Raw genomic sequence first — 22,095 nt, 5'->3', positions numbered from 1 at the left:
GGTATCTATGTATTCGAACGCAACCCAATCTTTTACATTTGACAAAAAAAATGGGTATAACGTGTGTGTGTGTTTCAATAAAAATAATTTTCATGTACTTTTTTCTTGAAAATGTTCCTTTTTTAAATAACTGAACAAATATTGTTGAACATAAAAAAACTTTGCATTCACCACCATTTTATTTTTCAGGGTCTTTGCTGTCTGGAAATATTTATTTACTTTTTGGATAGTAATTTCTAGCAAAAAAATGCAGATTTTAACTTGCTGGTAGGCAAGTGGTTAGAGGAGAAAGCGGCCAACCTTTAAGAAGTATTTTTAATCACTAAGATTTTCAAATTGGAAGAGAGAAGGAAGAGAGTGTTGGAATTCAAATGTTTGGTACTTTTTTGTTTGAAAGGTAAATATTTTTACAGCACTAATATCAAGCATTTGATAACTCCATAGCATATCTATAGAAAAGGCCTGCTCAAGTTTGACAAAAAGTTCAGACTTGGGGAATATTGTGAACAGGATGCTTCTCAGCATATCTGCTGCCTCCTTTTACTGAATGCGCGTGAATAAATCTGCTGATTTGCCATTTCTACAAACTGCTAGGGAACAAGTTAAGAATTTCACTCTAGTGTACTTAACCTTTACATGGGTAGAAATAAAGCTCTTTAAAATGATACATGTCCTTGAGGCATATACAAGGGCCGTTTAGTCTGAAATACAACTTTTCTGAGCAGGACACTTGAAAGAAAAAAACGTTTAAGCACTTAAATACACATTGCTTGCGATAAGGGTGCCATGTTGGCAGTTAGATGTCACACACTCACATGTGTGTAAGTCTTCTGAAAGAACATGAAAGTGTGTTTTTTGTTTTAACCTCTAAAGACAATAATCCTCCCTTGTAATATAATTTTTTCTAATGTATTCTTTATTTTGTGTTGCGGAAGGTTAAATAGAGAGAAAATACAATAAACAATACAGGTCATTGACTGAATACAAAGAATCTACAGTGAGCCAACAGGCATAATGAATATATAATGTGATAACTGAGTCTTGACCTTTTGTAACATTGAAACCGTACGATGTCAGTGGAGTACAATATTTAGTTAAAAACTGTTATTTGCAATAAAGTAGCATTAATACTAAAACTTTAGCTTTGTGTCTCTTCTTTCAAGAGAAATGGTGGTGATAACAGTTCTTCTGCATACTGTTGTGTTCTATGGCAGGAGAAGGTAGGATAAGGAGGTGATAGATGGTAATATACTACAGTGTAGTGAAGGTGCAGAAATGGAATGGACAAGGGTGTGGTGGTGGGAAGGTTAGTATTAAGCAGAAATGTTGGGGAAAAATCAGGGGAGATGATAGAAGGGAAAGTAGTAGAGTAGAGGAAAAAAGATCACAGGATGGCAGTAAGGTTGGTTCTTCTGATTCAAGACAAGTCTTGGGCATATTCCATGATCAAAAAACTGTGGTCTGTTTGTTTTGAGCACTAATCGGATGCTGGTTTTCTAGCATGTCCCCTCAACAAAAGCTGCTCCTTACACTGGCTTCTGTCGGAAGGAGAAGTTCTACAAAATCAGAAAGGCATTTGACCATCATTTTCCAGGAGCATCTTCTAGTTCACATTGGTGGATTTCATTGTTGCCAGTGTAATCAGAGTGTGGTTATGTAACACAGAATGCACAATCCAAACGCATGCGTTCCTGCGTTAAAAATGGCTGTGTGTATAAGTGGGTGCTACAGCAACCGTCGGCTGGAACCAAATAGAATCAGCAAGGGAGAATGTCAACAGCACACCGAGGATCACCAATATGGGTCCAAAAGTTTTAATGAACGAGCACATAGTTACATCAAGGCAACGTTTCGGAGTCTTACAGGACCCTTTCATCAGGCATGTGACCTATATACACTTCAATCATGAGGAATCCTCCTAACCAAAGTTCATCTGCTATCCAAAAAGCACAAATAAGATGTATTAATATTAAGGCTCCTCGCTTGTGTTTAGGGTATGGATCCAATAAGCTTCACGATGGAGGAGGAAGTTGTCACGATATCCTCCTCTTGCCAATTGACTGACGTGTGCGATGGTCATGCCCCTCAATTCATGTACCTGGTGTCCTGCCGAAATAAAATGGACTGCTACGGGTTTGTTCAAATCAATAGGTTCAACTTTGATACTCTTGACTAGAGCTGTTCTAATATCACTCCTGTGTTTCTGAAACCTATGCTTAAAGGGACCTTTTTGTTTTGCCCACATAAACTAGTGAGCAGGGGCATTTCTGAATATAAACGCAGTAATCAGTCTTACAGTTCAGGTAACCCTGTATCTGGTAATGTTTCCTACTGTGGGGATGTATGAAATATTCCCCACAGATCAATGAGTTGCATACATTACAATTGTAACACTTGTAACAACCCTGTCTTTTTGAGAACTTGAACACTGCCTTAGCGTACTTTGTCCTAAGGTCCGCTTGAACTAATAAGTCACGTAGGAATCTACCTCACTTATGTACCATTAATGGTGGGTTCTTTTAGACTGGTTCTACAAATTTTACATACATGGCCTCAAATTGTTCTGTCCTGTCATTCATACAGGAGCAAATGCGTAACACCTTCTTGAACTGTGAAATAGGCAGGTTATCACGGAGATGCTTGGTAATGTAGAAAGGTGTTCCTGTCTGTTAGTTTTGAGAGCACAGATGTCTGGTGTGTACCCTAGTTATTAGTCATCCTCACATCAAGATATGGAATTTTGTTGGATATCTCAGGGTTGAAAATGATACAGGGAAAGATGCTGTTAAGCTGATCAACAAACTCATAAAAAATAGATGTTTTTCCTTCTCAATAAGGGAGATATCAATATATCTCAGCCAGCATTTGACATGATCAATGAAGGCATGGAATAAATGTTGTGCTGTCCTATATACCCAACAAACAAATTTGCAAAGGAAGGGGCAGCAGAACTGCCCATGGCAGTGCCACATATTTGAGCATAGATGGTCCCCTCAAATGCAAAAAAATTGCTTTCAAGTACAAAACGTAAACAATCAATAAGGTATTCACACGGGAAAATCTGGGCCTTCAATCTGGACCAGCAATGTTTAACCGCCACCAAACCTGCTTCATTAGGTATGTTTGTATACAAGTACGAAATGTCCATTGTTGCTAATCTCCAATTTACATTGAATGCTGAGAATCCCCCAAGTTTATCCCCTGTGTCACATTCCTGATGAAGGGGTTCTGCGAGACTCCAAAAACGCCTTGCTGTAAGTATGTGATCGTTCATTAAAACTTTTAGACCCATATTAGTGATCCTCAGTGTGCTGGTGACATTCTCCTTTTGGTTATGTAACCCATGACAAAAAGGGACATCCCCTCCGCTGCACTTTAAGTGACAATCGGTTAGAGCCAGAAACAGGAATTCTTACTACTTTCATCTTGGAATTCACCAATTAGCTGTGCTATGCCGTTAGGAACACTGTATCTGTGAGCTTGGGAATTTGATTTCTTCTTAAGTGGGTCTCCTGCAGGAAAACTACTTGGCCCTTCCTTTTCCTGCACATCAGGCAACATAATTCTATGTTTTCTAGGAATGTTTAGACCTTTAATAGTAGGGGACAAAATGTTAACATTAGACATGACAGCAGAGCTTACAGGATTTCTCACTCAGCATTGTTGCCAGAAATCCCCCTCCAATGGTCTTTGGTCAGGCTAGAACGTGGGGAGAGACTTTCCCTGTTGGTGTGCTGCTGAGAAGACTATGAGCGGCAATGATGTAGAAAGATGGTGATTCAGCAGGTCATGTTGTGGTCTGACGCGTTTTTGACCCGGAATCAACAGCTCCAGTTCCTATTTGCTGTGGGGCAAGCAGTTATGGGGTGATGGCAAGGTTGGGTGGAAGGCTCCATGATGCGTTTCTCTTTTTCTGTTTTTGAATAGCTGTATTGGAAGGAAATATGCTGTAGAATTGCTGGTAAGCAAGGGTTTGCTGCAAATACTTAGGAAAACGCTTGTCACGCCATTGTGCAACCAGTTAAGTCATAATTTCCTAATGCTACCATAGCAGTAATTTGCAAACATGATGTGTTGCAGTGTACTTTAATGCCACATTTTCCCTCCTTGAAGGGTGTTTACTGTACATATTTCACATATGATAGTCTCTGCATTCTATTTGCCTCCTTTGGGGAGAAATTACTATTCATGACCCCCTTCTCCTGATATGTGATGTTGAGATTAAGCTTTCTGTACCAGCAATAATTCTTTGAGTTAAAAGAATAGATGTTGGTGGGAAGGGAGTTGGGCATATCAAACTCACATCCTCTAACATTTTATGGGAATCTGGATAGAGATAGGGATGCTGCCTTTGCTGTTGTGTTTTTAAGATGCAGGCTGTGGGGCTACATGAACATGCATGCAAGGTAGGAGTTCATACTGCACTGGAACATACTGCACTCATGTGAACTAGGGCCATTGGAATCCATGTTAAAACTGTCCATGCATTTCTGATTCAGAAATGAAACTCACTGGATTACATCTGGTGTGAACCAGCCCTCAGATGTCAGTGGCTTTATACTTCTCACCCTAAAGCTGGCCATAGATGGTTCGAATTTCGGCAGGATCAGCATGGCCGAGATTCGAACCATCTATGGGCTGGCTGATTCTACCCAGTTCAATTGTATGACTTGGGTACAACCAGCTTGTCGGATATTTGGCATATGATTACTGTCTGCCTTTGTCTCACTGTGCAACTGAACTTCTTTAAAGGCTATTGTGACGATCGCGCGTCAGACCCCTGCCCCTCTCACCAAACTCGTGACCGAAGGACTGGCCAATCTAAAACTGCGATGTCACGTGCGCAACAATGCCACACCCAACTGCACAATGATTTTCCAGCTAATGGACCAGAAATCGATGTACCGGCAGCCTAGGAGCGATTGTTACTGGGTCAGGTTAATGACGCAATTACCCTTCACACTGCCACCACCTCCTTTTTGTACAGAGAGGAAACTCGGCAATATCAGCAGTAACACTATGATGGTTGAGATAATTGTCTGTATAGCACTGTCACCGCAGACAGAGGGTTAAACAAACACAGTAGCACTCTTTTAGAGGCAGGAATTCGTAAGTTGCATTAACGAACTATAGAAACCGTTCAACACTTTCAGAAAGAAAGATTTATTACTAAAAGGTCAAAAGGGTGCAATAAAATTATTTACAGAAAAAAGATGTAGCCAATATATATATAAATATACAGAGAACAACAGCACAGCAAAGAGGTAACAGAAAGGAGGGTTAAAGTACTTGCCAATCAGCCTGAGGTTAAGCAGATCAAGTTTCAGAGCAAAAGGGCACATCTCACAAGTTGGTCTGATGTTAGACGGGAGAATTCTTCAACTTCACTCTAAGGCCTGACAGCCTATTTTATAGTCCCCCAGCAGGGGGTGTCTCTGAAGCCAAGGACCAATGCCTCGTTTTGGGGAGGATTGTCTGGGTGGAGACCTAAACTAGAACCAAAATCTCTCGTAGTTCATATTTTGGCTCATAACTTTTCCTAGGCACAAGTACCATTCCACCCGCGGGTAGATTAATTTGCAGACGCCTCTGAGGAACGGTTAGATATGAAATACATACTGGAAGGGTTCAAGAGATGTGATTTTCTGCTTTCCTAGGTATTCCAGTCAGGGAGTGTGACCTATCAAACGATTTGTCTGATCGTGACCAATCCGAAGATATACCTGGTTTTTATATAAGTCTCTCATATTCCAAGATATGAGACAGAGGGGAAAAATGGATTTTAAAAGTGTTATCTAGTTCCTTACTCCTCGGGAATGTCTTTGAACTCAGGGGAAGGCTTGGCTTATCTTTTTACGAGGTGCCAGATTACTCAGCTTCCCAGCCCGCCCGGCACCCAGCTCAAAAATGGTTTATAGCTCGGAGCTCCCTGCTGTGCCCTGGCCAGCCTGTGACACTTCCAACACACACACACCGACCATATGTCACTGTGACTCTCAGAGAGGGAGAAAAATGGGACAACATGGAGAATGCTTAACAAAATGGTTGAACCGCGTCCATCTCTGCTTGCTACAGCTATGTTCAGCCATGCTAATCTAAATGTGACAGCTGGTGGGGGGGGATTGTGGAATGCTAGAACCAGTTACATGTTATACCCTAAATACAGGTGTCATGTTGTAATGGTAAAATCAAAATTGAGGTGTATGCAGTAAACAAAAATGAAGGTATTATATTGTGAATATGCTAATTACTGTATCTTTTCATTTGCTATGTTGATTTTAACAAATCTTTATTTTTATCATTTTAGCCGAGGTTTGAATCCACCCCACAGAGTGAAGTCAATTTCTATGACCACATTTACACAACAAGAAATAGAATTCCTTCAGAAACATGGCAATGAAGTAAGTTTTTAATTTGGATCACTTTTTCTATTCATTGCAAACTGTGTTTAATAATGATGCAGTTACCCCTGTACCTAGTGTTTAATTTGTATCTAGCCAGCAGATTACATGGGATATTGGTTTTCAAAGCACGGAGATTATTATTTTATTTTGATATTTATGCATTTAAATAACATTAGTAAAAAACACAGAAAAAATGTGCCATAGAGAAAAAAGGAGGAAAAAACCTTACAAGTTTGTTGTTCTGTTCCCCTAACCTACTTCTTTAAAACCTCACCCCTGTGTTTCATGCCTCAATAGCAGGAATGATGTGAGCCTGGTAACTTCATTAGGCTTCCTACTGGCTCACCTCATAAATTAAACCAGTATTTTATTATAATAACATATCTCTGTTGTGTTCTGCTCTACCTTATTTTAATACAGTCATTCTAGTGAGAAAAGTAAAACTTTTTAGCCACTTGCCCTCCTGAAGATTTACCCCCCCCCCCTCCTTCCTGACCAGGCCATTTTTTGCGTTACGGCACTGCATTACTTTAACTGGTAAGTACGCAGTCATGCACCGCTGCACCCAAATGAAATTTACGTCCTTTTTTCCCCGCGAGTTGAGCTTTTTTTGGGTGGTATTTGATTGCCATTGTGTTTTATTTTTTTCGCTATGAAAAAAAAAAGTCAATTTGGAGAAAACAATATTTTGCTTTGACTTTTTCCTATTAAACATGTCCAGTAAAAAAAAATTGAAAAAATCAAATCTCCTCATAAATTTACGCCAAAATGTATTCTGCTACATGTCTTTGCTAAAAAAAAATCCCAATACGTGTAAAATAATTGTGTTACGTTAAAGTTTTTTATAGCGTTTACAAATGGCAGTATAGATATTGGAAATTTTTTTTTTTAAATCGTAATCGCGGCGATCAGCGACTTATAGCAGGACTGCGGCGGGCATTCTGACACTGGGGGGAACTGACTTGGTGTCACTGACATCCCTAGTGACACCAGTACAGTGATCAATGCTAAAAAAAAAAGCACTGACGCTGTACTAATGGCACTGGGCAGGAAGGGGTTAACATGTGAGGTGATCAAAGGGTTAAATGTGTGTTGTTTTACTGTGTGCTTTCAACTGTAAGCACACTGCTTTGTATGGCTCTGCAGAGCCATACAGCAGTGTGCAGGAGCTGACAGGGAGTACTGTTTACATACAGTTCTCTCCCCAAGTCGGTAATGCTCGGCGATCGTCGGGTTCCAGGTGAGGCCGCAAATAGCGGCATGGGTAGGGCACGCACGTGGCTTGCATGACTTGGTGTCACTGACATCCCTAGTGACGCCGGTACAGTGATAAATGCTAAAAAAAAAAAGCACTGATGCTGTACTAATGGCACTGGGCAGGAAGGGGGTAACATAAGGGGCGATCAAATAGTTAACTGTGTGCTGGGAGTGTATTACTTGGGGGCGGTGTGTTGGTTCTTCACTGTAAGGTAAGCACACTGCTCTGGATGGCTGTGCTGTGTTATGAGCCGACAGGGAGAAGGACTGTTAGTAAACAAAGCAGTCTTCCTTGTTGGAGATGCTCGGGAATCACTGGGCGCCAGTGGGGAATCATGGCCGGGAACCGGTGATTGACAGCCACAGGCGCAAATGGCGGCGTGTGTAGGGTGCACGCACGCGCCCCCTACCCGAAATTGCTAAATCACGTATATATTCATGATTTTATGCACCCCTTCCGCCCTGTAGCAGTATATCTGAACAAATATAGATTCCCCCATGTACATGTATGTCCATGTACGACTGTACTCTTGTTATTGTGGTGCAGGGAGCCACAGCTGCAGTGTAATTTTGCCCATTGAGATGCAATACAGAAAAAAAAAAATACTGGCTTTGACACACACATGAAATTATTTTTAAAAACGTTCGAGAGCATTAAATAAGAGTGTTTAAGACCTTAGTACACCTTGATTATTTCCTTTTTCTGCATGCCAAACCAATAGGGTCTAGGATCAGTACTGGTCATATGGGCATATTATCATGTTGAAATGGCAAGAGCTGAAAAAAACCTGCGATATTCAATAATAATAATGCACCTTTAACATGCCTACAGATAATTGGATTGCACTTTTATATTCTGACAATACCAGCAGCCTGGAAGGTTTCCTTAAAGGCCACTTCTTATTGGGTATTAACTGTAATTATTTCATATGGTTACCCATACCCCCTGTTATGAACTCTAAAGCAGAATAGGAAAATGTGGCTTTTATTTAAGAGAGAAGTATTGACATTTATAGTAAAAAAAAAAATGTATACTCACCTAGGTGGATGCAGCATCGATCCATTGCTGCATCAGTCCCACGTCAGCTCTGTAGTGAAAACTAAGTGATCAAACACTGATGAACGCTCAGTTCTCCCCTCCTCTCTGAGCAGAGAGCGGTGACTGTCTGTCTCCGGCTCTCTGCTCTGCCCCTCCAGCGCTTACTGCAGTGCTGGGCTGTAGAGTAGCTGGCTCAGGTTCTCATCAGATCACTTAAAAGCTGAGCAAGGTGCTGGTCCAGGCTTCTGGGTGGATCCTGACCATATGGTTGGGATCATTCTTAGAGTTGAATTGAAAGAGCAACGTCTGCCAACAGCATACTTTAGCCCGCTGCTGTCTACGAACTGGTCACAGGAGAGGTAGCTTTGGCTATACTTCTCCTTTAAAGCGATACTAAACAGATGTGTTAATTGTCATAATTCATTCACATAAATCATATATGCATCATAAATCTTTATGGAACACCAAATGTTTACTTTTTGTGCATTAATATGATGTGGACGGAGTCAAAAGTGATTGATACTAACTTTCAATATGTTTAGATGGCATCTGCATTCAAGGCTATTTTTGTTTACTTTACAGGTATTTGTAATTACATTTGATATATTTAATACTGATTTATATTAAAAGTAAGCTTCTTTTTTTTTTTTTTTTTTTTTTTTGAGTTTCTTGGAGAATGTAATCAGTCGGCATACTTTATCCTACCCCCATAGTGTTTGCAAATAGGAGGATGTGGAGGAGGAGGAAGAGAGGGGAGTGTCATTTACCACTGTGCATATGCCCACATATGTGATGCTATAGTCATGTGGGCTGCCCAGATATGAAAAAGGAGGAAATGAAGAGCTTAGAAGGGAACTGAACTATGAGCATGCTCAGTAGAGGACACCAGCTGGTCTACACAATCTCAGGCTGCAGCTGGGACACAGAGAAGATGTGACGGGCAGCTATATTCAACAAGATATATTTCACGCTACACAAAAGCAATACTTTTTTTTTTTTTTTTTAATTAACCAGCAGGTGATTGGCTGATAGGACCGCCCTGCATCCAATCACCTGCTGGTTAACTTGAAAAGTAACCCACGGCAGCTCCCGCTACTGCCCCTTGTTCAATGCTGGGCCTCACCCAATTGATCCAGAAATGTTCTTCTAAGTGGCGTGACCGCGGATCCAGATGGAACAGTGTCTTGATCCGGATCACGGTCCACTGTTTAGTGATGCCTGTAGTAGACAAACATGAAGAGGACCTTATGAGCTAAACATAAAGTTTTGAGATACTTGTACAGTCACTAGTCACTCACAAGTGTAGTTTGCTTCTTGTTGGATTTGTTCTGGTGCATCTGAGAAATTTTTGTTTGCACCTGTTTTGCTATTTCAGTTGAAGGATATTGATTATGCAGCTAGCTAAATAGTTGCACCTGTTTGTATCACAGCACAGTGAAGTCGCACAATTTCAAAGTCGGGTGAGATGCCGATTTCAGGTGTGATTTGCAAGACATCTGACACAGATGTCTATGCAAATTGCACCAAAAGTAGTACATGTACTACTTTAGAAATCGGTGCGACTCCGACCAAGTTGGAAACGCAACGATTTGTCCGCTCTAATTGCGGACAATAGGGTACGACTTGGCATGTGATTTGTAAGTTGCATGGCATGCCAGTCGCTTGCCAAGTTGCACCCGATGTGACCAGGGTGTAAGTGCACATACTTTGCATATTACATTTTTGTAGGCGATAGGAATAAAGCCTTGTTGTCAACCCCCATATTAGCTTTTTATCAAGCATCCCTGATTGTGCAAATTACCCATTTCAGAAGGATGGAGACTCTGTCGGAGGTTTATACTTATATGGGTGCTACTCCCCCATGCCATAGGACAATGTTGAATCAAAAAGATTCAATAAGGTCCTGTAAGCTTCTACTCCTAATCACAACAGTGGATGTGGACAGATTGAACCCATAAAGCCATTCGTTTGCTCTGGACCATAGCAAACAAATACACACATTTGCTAAAGCCAATACATGGGGTGGATAAGGGCTACAGCAGTCGTTGCTTTTTGATTCCTTCTTGGTTGATGTTTTCTATGTAAATGTTGTAAATGTTTCAGTTTTTACAAAAAAAAAAAAAAAAATCAGTTTGCTGCATTGGATATACACTTTTATTGGCCAACCTCTGTCAGCTGATTCTGCAGTTTTAGGCCTTATGCACACCGGGTGTTAAAAAAAACCCAAAACCTCTTCTAGAAGCCTTCCTCCTGGCAGCAGCGTTTTTGCAGAAAAAAAGCTGTAAACGTATTTAACACTTTACATGTGTCAAGCGCTTAGGTGAATTGGCCAGAATAATAATTTATTCTGGCCATTGAAATTAGCGATCAAGCGCTAAATGTGCCTAGCATTAAGATGCTTTTAGACATGTTCACACGTGTCAAGCGTTTTTTCTGCCAAAACGCTGCTGCTCCTGGATGCACTGGCCCTGTTTTTTTTTTTTTTTTTTTTCCTGCTTGTAAGCGCTCTTGCTACTAAAAGCTCCTAAATGTCTAAGTGTGCATCGACACATAGGATAACATGGAGGACCGTTTACAAGCAGTAAAAAAAACAAATACCTGACGCCCCTAAAAGTGGCTGCAAAAAGGCCCTGTGTGCATGAGCCCTACTCAGGAATACTGCTATGTGCTTTTTCCACTGATTATGCTGAATAAAGTCCCAATACAATGTTGTGGATACACTGTGCACTGATTCTATGTTGTTGTTGGTTCTTTATGCATGGAAACGTTGTCAAGGCAATTGAGAGTACATGTTAGAGCTGCTGTTGGTGTGTCAAAAACGTGTCCCTTTGTGGTCTAACATTTTTTATTCCAGATTCCTATTTGCAGTTAAATAAAACAAGATCTAGTTTGTTACACACCTGCTACATATTTTATCTGCAGCATTGGAATCTCACATGGCTGCTAATATTCAGACATTCCCTTCATACCTCCTGTCTGGCAGGCTATAAAATTTACCTTAATAAATGACTGCTGTTTAACCAAAGTGTACAATCTGTGAATGCCCGTGATCTGCGACATGCTGGGCACAAGCTACCTATTCACTACTTGCAGAACAGACGCATGCCAAACTATCAGAACAGGGTCTTGGCACAGGGATCTTAGCACAGTTTGTATCATTTCAGTAATGCATAGATTCAAAGTCAATTATTTTGGCTCTAGATAAGCCCAAAGTGTCTGTAGATAATTTAGTGATTAAAGTTGGGGCTGGGTTTAGTGATGAATGCTAGCTGCATACACATCAGAGTATATATATATATATATATGAGTCAAAGGATTTTTGTGTTCAGCCAATCTCGTCATCCATGCATCGCTGCCAGACAGTACGGATTGGCGACCTCATCCTTCTCTGCTGCAGTTAACAATACAGCTTGGTCACCAACTTGACTCCAGCCTGTGATTGGACAGTAAAGTTGAAGCAGCACACATTATACGATCACAATTTTGCTCTCTCTTCCTGTAAGTGTGTTTACTGTAAACATGGCTTGAAGTTCAGCTTTAAGGTGAAGATAGCATAAACGTTTGTAATAGAAGGTAACTAAAATTGGGAACAATTTTGGATTTTGAATACCCCCCTTTTTAAAGTGGATGAAAAGGCAAATCCTAACTAACTCTAAAAGTCTCCTACTCTCAGCCACATTCTATGGCTAATCTATCTAGCCCTATAAAGAAAAAATTGTTCTACTTACCTCTTCTGTAGCTGCTCGTGTCTAGTCTTCAGGGGTAGCTGCTGTGTGCAGGTGAAAACCGACAACGGCTAGGAAGTGACGTCACCCACCCCAGAGTTAATATGGAATTTCTGTTGTTGGCTGCCTTTCCTGCACACTCCTACAAACTGAAGCCACCACTGACAGCTCAGCCGTCCGTGGACCGGAGCAGATGCAGAACAGTTAAAGCGATTCTAAAGGTTCATTTTTTTTTTTCTATTTTTCTATACTTACTGTGTGAATTGGTTTTCCACAGAGCAGCCTGGATCCTTCTTTGCTCGGGTCCCCCGCAGGCTCTCCTGGCTCTTCCTGTCTGTTGGGTGCCCACACAGCAAGCATCTTGCTATGGGGGCACCCGCTGCTCCGTGTGTCCATTCACACACGGAGCTGTGGCTTGGCCCAGCCCCCTCTCTCTCCTCATTGGCTGACTGGCTGTGATTGAGAGCAGCGGGAGACAATAGCTGCCACTTCCTGTCCCAGCCAAAAAGGCAGAGACCTGAGACAACCGAGGCGGTCGTTCACATCGTTGGATCACGATGGAGCTCAGGTAAGTATTGAGGGGGCTGGGGGAGCTGCTGCACACCGAAGGTTTTTTACCTTCAAAAAAAAAAAAAAAATCATACTTCAAATGGTTGTAAATGCTGAAGGTTTTTACCTTCATGTATTCTATGCATGAAGGTAAAAACCTTCAGCCTTTACAACCATTTGAAGTATAATGATTTTTTTTTTTTTTGAAGGTCTTGCGGTAGGTTTTGTCTTTACTTCCACTTTAAGCGCTGAAGCTGAACTCCAGTCTGAAATAAGCAAAGTAGTTCGCCCTGTATTTATTTTTGTCCTTAAAGTATAAGGGGACCCTCACTTTGTAAAACAACCCATTCAGTTTAAAATAGAAATAAAAGGCAAAAGTGTGTGTGTGTGTTCGTTCGTGTGTACTGTTGTGTTCAAAATAATAGTGTGTTGAAAAAAGTGAATAAAGCTCAAAATCCTTCTAATAGTTTTTATTTCCATACACACAAATGCGTTGGGAACACTACACATTCTATTCCAAATCAAAACATGAAGAAAAATATATCAAATTTGTGTTGTTCCTCTAAACAAAATTGAAGAAAAGTGAATATTAGACTGTTCAAAAAAAAAGCAATGTTTGTATTCTTCTTTACAAACTCAAACATTCACTATATAAACTGAAAAATGTTTGAAGATTTTGCTTTCCTTTGAATCACTTAATGAATATTTAGTTGTATAAGCACTGTTTCTGAGAACTGCTGTACATCTGTGTTGCATGGAGTCAACCAACTTCTGGCACCTGTGAACAGGTATTCCAGCCCAGGATGATTGGACTACATTCCACAGTTCTTCTCTATTTCTTGGTTTTGCCTCAGAAACTGCATTTTTGATGTCGCCCCACAAGTTTTCTATTGGATTAAGATCCGGGGATTGGACTGGCCACTCCATAACGTCAATCTTGTTGGTCTGGAACCAAGATGTTGCACGTTTACTGGTGTGTTTGGGGTCGTTATCTTGTTGGAACACCCATTTCAAGGGCATTTCCTCTTCAGCATAAGGCAGCATGACCTCTTCAAGTATTCTGATGTATTCAAACTGATCCATGATCCCTGGTATGTGATAAATAGGCCCAACACCGTAGTATGAGAAACATCCCCATATCATGATGCGTGCGCAACCATGCTTCACTGTGTTCACAGTGTACTGTGGCTTGAATTCAGTGTTTGGGGGTCGTCTGAAAAACTGTCTCTGGCCACTAGACCCAAAAAGAACAATCTTACTTTCATCAGTCCACAAAATGTTGCGCCATTTCTCTTTAGGCCAGTCAATGTGCTCTTTGGCAAATTGTAACCTCTTCAGCACATGTCTTTTTTTCAACAGTGGGACTTTGCGGGGGCTTCTTGCAGATAGCTTGGCTTCACATAGGCGTCTTCTAATTGTAACAGTACTCACAGGTAACTTTAGAGCTTCTTTGATCTTCCTGGAGCTGATTGTTGGCTGAGTCCTTGCCATTTTGGCTATTCTTCTATCCATTCGAATGGTAGTTTTTCGCTTTCTTTCACGTCTTTCAGGTTTTGGTTGCTATTTTAAAGCATTTGCGATTATTTTAGCTGAGCAGCCTATCATTTTCTGTACTTCTTTATGTTTTCCCCTCTCCAATCAACTTTTTAATCAAGGTACGCTGTTCTTAACAATGTCTGGAACAACCCATTTTCCTCAATTTCAGAGAGAAATGCACTGTAATCAGCATGTACAACATTTTCTGCCTTCCTTCCTTAAATAAGGGCAATAATTGCCACCTGTTTTTCAAAGAATGAATGACCTCACTAATAGAACTCCACACTGCTATTATTTTGAACATGCCCCTTTCAATTAGTGATTCAATTACACAGAATCATCAGCATGCATGTCATGACTGTTGGATCTGTTGGATTTCTATTACTCTACTACACCTGCTAGTAAATTATTTGCCATGTAGAAATATCATTTCTACCAAAAACAGTGATTGATCAGGTTAGTGATGTCTGACTGCTATTATTTTGAACACAACTGTATGTATATATATATCATATATATGTATAGCTGCATGTGGGGGTGGAGAAACAGCAGTGCACTGATCTTCCCAGTGAACAACTGTGCAGGGGGTGTGTGTTAATGCAAGAGGTTTCATTGGAGGACAGGCAGGTTTTTCTCCCAACACAGCCAGAAAACAGACACACTGAGATGGATGCCTTCTATGCCTAGTGCGGTCAGTTTTTAAATAGGAAAGCAGAGGGACTGGCAGGAACACCAGGTATAAAGAAGCAATACAATGAGAACAGGATACATTTTAAAACATGTACATTGTACAGCAGACACATTAGGAATATCAAATGTTGGGGTAACATACTTTTCAAATGTGAACCTTTAAATGCAAGTACCTGAGTTTGACATAGTATTTTGTCTTTTTTAGTCCCAGCAATCCTCAGACTAGTAGAGGAAAAGACAGCAGAATGAGCCAGTCAGTGGTGCTGTAGTGCTCACGAGCTGATAAGAGTCATGCTGAAATGCAGAGAGGGCAAAGTGACAGATGAGCTCATCAGTCTGCTGCTTATCCTTTCAATGTCCAGTCACGGTCTGGGGAAGGGACAAGACTTGTTAGTGCTAAATGCAGCAAAGGAATATCAGGTCTTTTGCCCAGGCAGACAGGGATGTCCTGTGTGGCAGAGCTGTTTGAATGAAACAGATGATACACTGCTTTTTTCCCTAAACACATTATCCGTGAACGTATTAATATACACTTTCTCTTTAAATTAGTGTGCCTGGTGCTCTATAGCCTTCTTAAAAAGTGATGATTGATGTGCACTGTCCCTTTGAGTTTTAGCACTTTAAATAAAGGAACAGTGCACATTATTAAAAAATATGTAAACCTAACATTTCATATTCTTGATATGTGCCTGCTGTACCATGTACTTGTATGAAAAAGTATCCTGTTCTCTTTGTAGTGTTTCCTTTTTTAAAAAAAAATTCCTGGTGTTCCTGTCTGCCTTTCTGATTTACTATTGAAAACTGACCGCACTAGGCAGGAGTGCACAGTGTGGTCAGTTTTCTGGCTGTGCTGTGAGCCATTCACTGGGAAAAACAGTGTGCTGCTGGTTTTCCTCGCCCAGTTCTCTGACCTCCTTATGCAGCTGAGAACAGAGGGTATGTGATCACTTATAAAAAAGGGTATTTATAGTATTTTTTTTTATATGTATACACAAATGTTTTGTCTTTTCATTTCTGTTTTGAACTGAATGGGTTCTTTTACAAAGTGAGGGTTTACATATACTCTACAGTGATTGTAAACCCTAAGCTTGTAAAACATCCCTTGTATAACAAAAAAAAAAATTAAAAAGTAATTTGATCTCTAAAATTTTAATTGTAAAAGATGACACCAAGTTAATAAGTAAGTTAATCCGTTAATAAGTACAAATATATATCTAGACAATAAACTGCCTTTGCGAATAAGTGTTAACACTATGATACATTCTAAGTAAACAATACATTAAAAACTTCTCAATTTGGAACTGAAGCTATCAAAATGATGGCTCCAAAATGATTCTTCTCTCTGTGATGTGCTTGAGGATACTTAATGTGTTGGACAATAGGCGTTTGTGTATTTTTCCTAAATGCGTGTGTGTCTTTTACATTTTTTCAATGCGTATTACTTTTTACATTTTTTTTTCTCCAATTGAAGGGGGACCTTGCACTAAAATTGCAAGGTCTGTTCATTTATTGTAACCCTAATCCCCATCTCAAAGTCCTGCAGAAAATGCTACTGTCTGCAGCATCTAGGCACCTCTCCAAAACCGAGTTTCTTGTCTTCCCCCCCAGCCCGGACACCACCCCCCATTGACTTCTCTATCACATCCAACAATGCTACCATCAAACCCACCCTGCAGGCCAAAGTACTTGGTGTCATTCTGGACTCCAACCTATCCCTCCAGCTTCCAATCTTTAACAAACTCATGCAGACTCCACCTCCGCAACATCGCCAAAATCCGCACGTTCCTAACCCCAGAAAACACTAAACAGCTCATCCACTCCCTCATCATATCACGACTCGACTACTGCAACTCCCTCCTCACTGGCCTGCCTCACCACTGGCTATCCCCGCTTCAGTCGATCCTGAATACGGCTGCCAGACTCATTCACCTTTCCAATCGCTCTGTCTCCGCCACCCCCCTCTGCCAATCCCTCCACTGGCTTCCGATTGCCCAACGGATCAAATTCAAAATCCTAACGCTGACGTACAAAGCTGTCCACCATACTGCCCCATACTACATCACTGACCTAATATCCAAGTACCGCCCAGCACGCACACTCCGCTCCTCACAAGACCTCCTTCTCTCTAGTTCCCTGGTCTCCTCCTCCCATGCCCGCCTCCAGGACTTCTCCAGGAAGTCACCCATCCTTTGGAACTCCCTGCCCCAACCCATCAGATTATCACCCACTCTCCTCTCCTTTAGGCGCACGCTGAAAACCCATCTCTTCAGGGAAGCCTACCCCACCCCCTGCTAACTTGCCGACCTCCTCCACTCTTCCTACCAATCCATCCCCCACAGCTTTCTCCTCCTGTGCCACCATCCCCTCCCTCCTAGATTGTAAGCTCGAAAGAGCAGGGCCCTCGATCCCCTCATGTTTTTCATTGTATTGGTATTGTTCTGTCACATGTTCTGTCCCCCTTTGTGTAATGTACAGCGCTGAGTGAACTATTGGCGCTTTATAAATGCTGTATAATAATAATAATAATAATAAGGTTGATGTCACAATCCTTCCAGTGAGATACCAGTTAATGCCGGATAGCTCAGTGGTAGAAAACGCATGTACACTGTGCTGCTGTGTCATCTCGTGGGATTTGGGCTACTTGGCATTCCTCAGGCTCTTTATGGAAGTATGGTGATAGAACCCTCTGCATTACATCCAGCTGGGATTTGATATCGGAGTGCTGAGTTCTGGAGTATAATAAGCCTAGAAGAGAGATGAATGTCAGTTCACCGATTTTTCTCATACTCACCATCCTGATACCCCTTTAGTGATCCTAAGCTCACAGTGAAGCAAGCTGAGCCTGGCTTCCGCCAGGGGGGCATTGCAGCCCTATGGGGCTTTTGCTTGATGGCTGTCAAACACTGGTGTGTAGAGCATTTGGCAAAAACCTGTTAGGGAGAACAATACTTCAGGGCCCATTCACAACACAGCTTTGCCGTGTGCATAACTTGTGTGCAGTGTGAACCTGTAAATACGTTGTTAAAATTAAAAAAACACAAAACACTGCAATGTGTTTTATGTATTTCTATGCGCCACAGTGCATTGTAATGTGTTGAAAAAAAAAATGCAGCATATTCTCTTTATTTTTTCTTAATTAAACAAAATTGCATTTTTTTTCGCTCTTGGACTGCATTGGGCAATGCTGCACAGTGCTGCTGCTGTGTGAATGAGCCCTTTGACTGGGTTAAAAAAAATACGAAAAAATGGTGTAGTGCTCTTATCAACACATAAATACTGTAATAATAATAAATTGTGATCACATCCCTTATAGGGTATCCAAGTGGGAAAAAAATAAATAAAAAACTCAGTGAATATATAACATAAACCAATGGTCTCCAATAGACCAATTGTGATACAACTATACAAAATAAAGTTCTGATTATTCCAGATCTCAATTGAGATAAGTGAAAAAAACTTTAAAGTAAAAAAAAAAAAATCATAAATGGTGAGACACGCATGTGATCCCAGCACTGGGGGATAAGTAGATCAATAATAGTGAAAAAAGTGCTCAGTGCTAAAAACACTTCAAATAATGTGTACAAATACAAAACTCACATCCAAAACCTTATAATGGATAATGATGAAAAAATAATGGAAAATAAACACATGAATCCCTTATATAATAAAAAATGCAGTATAAGTAGTACTAAACAAAAGTCCAAAAAAATTAATGTGACACCAGTGTTCCAAAAACATGCAGGTGATCCTAAGCATTGCAGCCTCCTCACCTCCTTACCGAGACCCTAAAAAGGGCCTGCTAGCTTTTGGGATCACTCCTGGACCCCCCAAGTATGGATTCCTCTTAATAGTATCCTCCAATGCAGACAAAACCTTGCATCAGGTAAATGCATGTAAGCTTTTCCAGGTCAAGATCACCTCCAAACTCCCCTTTGGCTACAATAAGTGTGACCAGCTCCCACAGGAGAAAGAGAGAACCTCCATAGTGTAATATTGTTTATTAAAAATAAAAGGCAATGTAAACCATTACACTCACATTAGTTCAGCAGATAGTAAGCCTTGGAACCTCATGCTATGGGTGTACTTGCATGGGTTCATGTGGAGTACAAAGATGGCGTCCGTGTCAGAAATTGCGTCACCACGTCACCTACGTGTTGCGGCACAGCACATGTGACTTCATCAGGTATGTAGGATGAGACTGGTTGTGTAAACACAAAACCCTACCAAAAATGCATGTACAATATGTGCATTTTTCATGCACTTCCATTGATGTCTATGGAGCCCCTGTCCTGTGTCCAAAAGTCCCTGCACCTTTCCAAAAAATGCACTGCAGGAAACTGCATAGTTGTGAACAGGCCCCATAGGAAAGAAGGGTGTATGGATTGTATTTTCTGCGCTAAAAATGCACAGTTGTGCACCTAGGCTTTCAGATTGACACTCTCAGAATGACATTGTGCAACATTGTATCGGACAGTTCTACAGAAGCCATTGCAGCACCAGTACCTGACTGAGTCACAAGGCAACTAAGATCAAATTCTTCCAAAGTCTCACACACTTTTACTGAGACGTAGCAAACAATCATAACTCCAAATGACGGTTCTCAGAAGACAAGAAAACGCAGGCTTTATTTGCTTTTCCTCGAATTAACATGATTAGTGCCAGTTCCAGATGCTGTAGCAGACTCATCAATTAAACAGGCAAGGCAGTCCTGGCTTGGTAGGGGGTATGCGAAATACAATACCACTGTGTAAATTTATCCACTCATCCATGGTTGTACAGACATATACTGGGAATATCTGCATGGCTGGGTTTGTATAGGTGTTCTGTTTATATGACTGCAACTAGAATTTTACAGAAATCTTGCTCACATAAAGAGCACTTTTTATAAAGTTTAGCAGTTTGTTATGGGAAAATATTAGTTTGGATGGCACAGGCAAGAGGCCTGTCTAAAAGGGAAATTCGTCTAGGGAGGCTAGGTTTTTTGTTTTTTTTACTTTCAAATAGTGGTGCAGCAAAATGAAAATTACTGGGCCGAAACTAAAAAATCAGGATGCATTTGACCGAAAACTGAAATGGACAATGTTTTTTTTGTTATGTATAATTGTATTATTCCACTTTTTAATTAATTTCATGAATTTAAATGAATATGAATTTATTTTCAGCACCTTTTGGCCAATAGGCTGCTTTCACACTGAGCAGTTTTGGCAGTGTTTTTGCATTAATAAAACAAAAAAAAAACCAAGGACAGCTCAATAAAAATGCATCCATTTAAATTCAATGTATGTCTTCACTCTGGTCAGTTGCGCTTGCAGTGTTAAAAATCCTGCATTTTTGGTGCATATTATTATTATTATACAGTATTTATATAGCGCTAAAAGGTTTGCTCAGCGCTGTTATAGTGGGGGACAGTACATGAGACAATACAGTAACAAAACAGAACACGAGGGGGACAAGGGCCCTGCTCTTTCGAGCTTACAATCTAGGAGGGAGGGGATAGTGGTACAGGAGGAAGTGGCTGTGGGAGATGGAGTGGTGGGAGGAGATCGGCAGTTAGGTGAGGGCGGGGTAGGCTTCCCTGAAGAGATGGGTTTTCAGGGTGCGCCTAAAGGTGAGGAGGGTAGGTGACAGTCTGATGGATTGGGGTAGTGAGTTCCAGAGGATGGGGGAAGTCCTGGAGAAGTCCTGCAGTCGGGCGTAGGAGGTGGAGACCAGGGAGCTAGAAAGTAGGAGGTCTTGTGAGGAGCGAAGATTACGGGTAGAGTGGTATTTGGGTATCAGGTCGGTGAGGTAGTTTGGGGCAGCATTATGAATGGCTTTGTATGTCTGTGTTAGTAGTTTGAATTCAATGCGTTGGGCAATCTGGAGTCAGTGGAGGGAATGACGGGGGGGGGGGGGGGGGGGTGGCAGATGCGGAGCGGTTGGTAAGGTGGATGAGTCTGGCCGCTGAGTTCAGGATAGACTGAAGTGGGGATAGTCTACGACGAGGTAGGCCGGTGAGAAGGGAGTTGCAGTAGTCCAGACGTGAGATAATAAGGGAGTGAACGAGTAGTTTAGTAGTGTCTGGGGTTAGGAACGAGCGTATTTTGGAGATGTTGTGGAGGTGGAGCCTGCGTGAGTTTGCCAACGATTGGACATGGGGTTGGAAGGACAGGTTTGAGTCTAGAGTGACACCTAGGACTTTGGCTTGTGGGGTGGGACTGATGGTGGCGTTGTTGGTCATGATGGGGAGGGTGGGGGGGAGGGGGGCACGGGCTGGGGGGAAAATCAGGAGCTCGGTTTTGGAAACGTTCAATTTGAGGAAATGGAGCGACATCCAGTCTGATATGTCGTTCAGTAGGTGGGTGATACGGGCGGAGACTGAAGGGGTGAGGCGAGGGGTGGAGAGGTAAATTTGCGTGTCATCGGCGTAGAGGTGATAGTTGAAGCCATGGGAGTGTATCAGTTTGCCGAGGGAGAAGGTGTAGATGGAGAAGGGGCCCGAGGACCGAGCCTTGGGGGGACCCCAGCAGAGAGGGGGAGAGAGGGGGAGGTGGTAGCGTTATAGGTAACGCTGAAGGAGCGTTGGGATAGATAGGAGGAGAGCCAGGAGAGAGCAAGAGTCTCTGATGCCAAGGGAGTGTAGTTTGTTAAGGAGGAGGGGGTGGTCGACTGTGTCGAAGGCCGCGGAAAGGTCGAGGAGTAAGAGGACTGAGTAGTGGCCATTAGCTTTGGCGGTTAGCAGGTCATTAGTGATTTTGAGTAGGGCAGTTTCGGTGGAGTGTAGGGGACGGAAGCCAGACTGTAGTGGATCGAGGAGGTTATCAGTGAGGTGGGCGCATAGGCGATTGTAGACTAAGCGCTCAAGGAGCTTGGAAGTAATGGCAGCAGGGAGATGGGTCTAAGTTTGTTCAGGTCG

General features: G+C 41.7%; 1 protein-coding gene across 12 annotated transcripts in view; it reads left to right on the top strand.

Annotated features, from left to right (window-relative positions):
• Positions 1-22,095, top strand: part of AGFG1 (ArfGAP with FG repeats 1) — a 122,317-nt gene that overhangs the window by 42,045 nt on the left and 58,177 nt on the right. For all 12 annotated transcript variants that reach the window (XM_089681539.1, XM_089681538.1, XM_089681537.1 and 9 more), the window contains exon 2: positions 6,308-6,401. In XM_089681539.1, coding sequence (XP_089537665.1) covers positions 6,308-6,401 — 94 coding nt within the window. The remainder of the gene's footprint in view (positions 1-6,307; positions 6,402-22,095) is intronic.

The sequence above is a fragment of the Staurois parvus genome, unplaced genomic scaffold (assembly GCF_062004578.1).
Source record: "Staurois parvus isolate SC_StPar_1 unplaced genomic scaffold, SC_StPar_1.0 ptg000270l, whole genome shotgun sequence".
Taxonomy (NCBI): Eukaryota; Metazoa; Chordata; class Amphibia; order Anura; family Ranidae; genus Staurois; species Staurois parvus.
The sequence above is the reverse complement of the archived record's forward strand: the minus strand, read 5'-3'. Positions and strand labels throughout refer to the sequence as shown.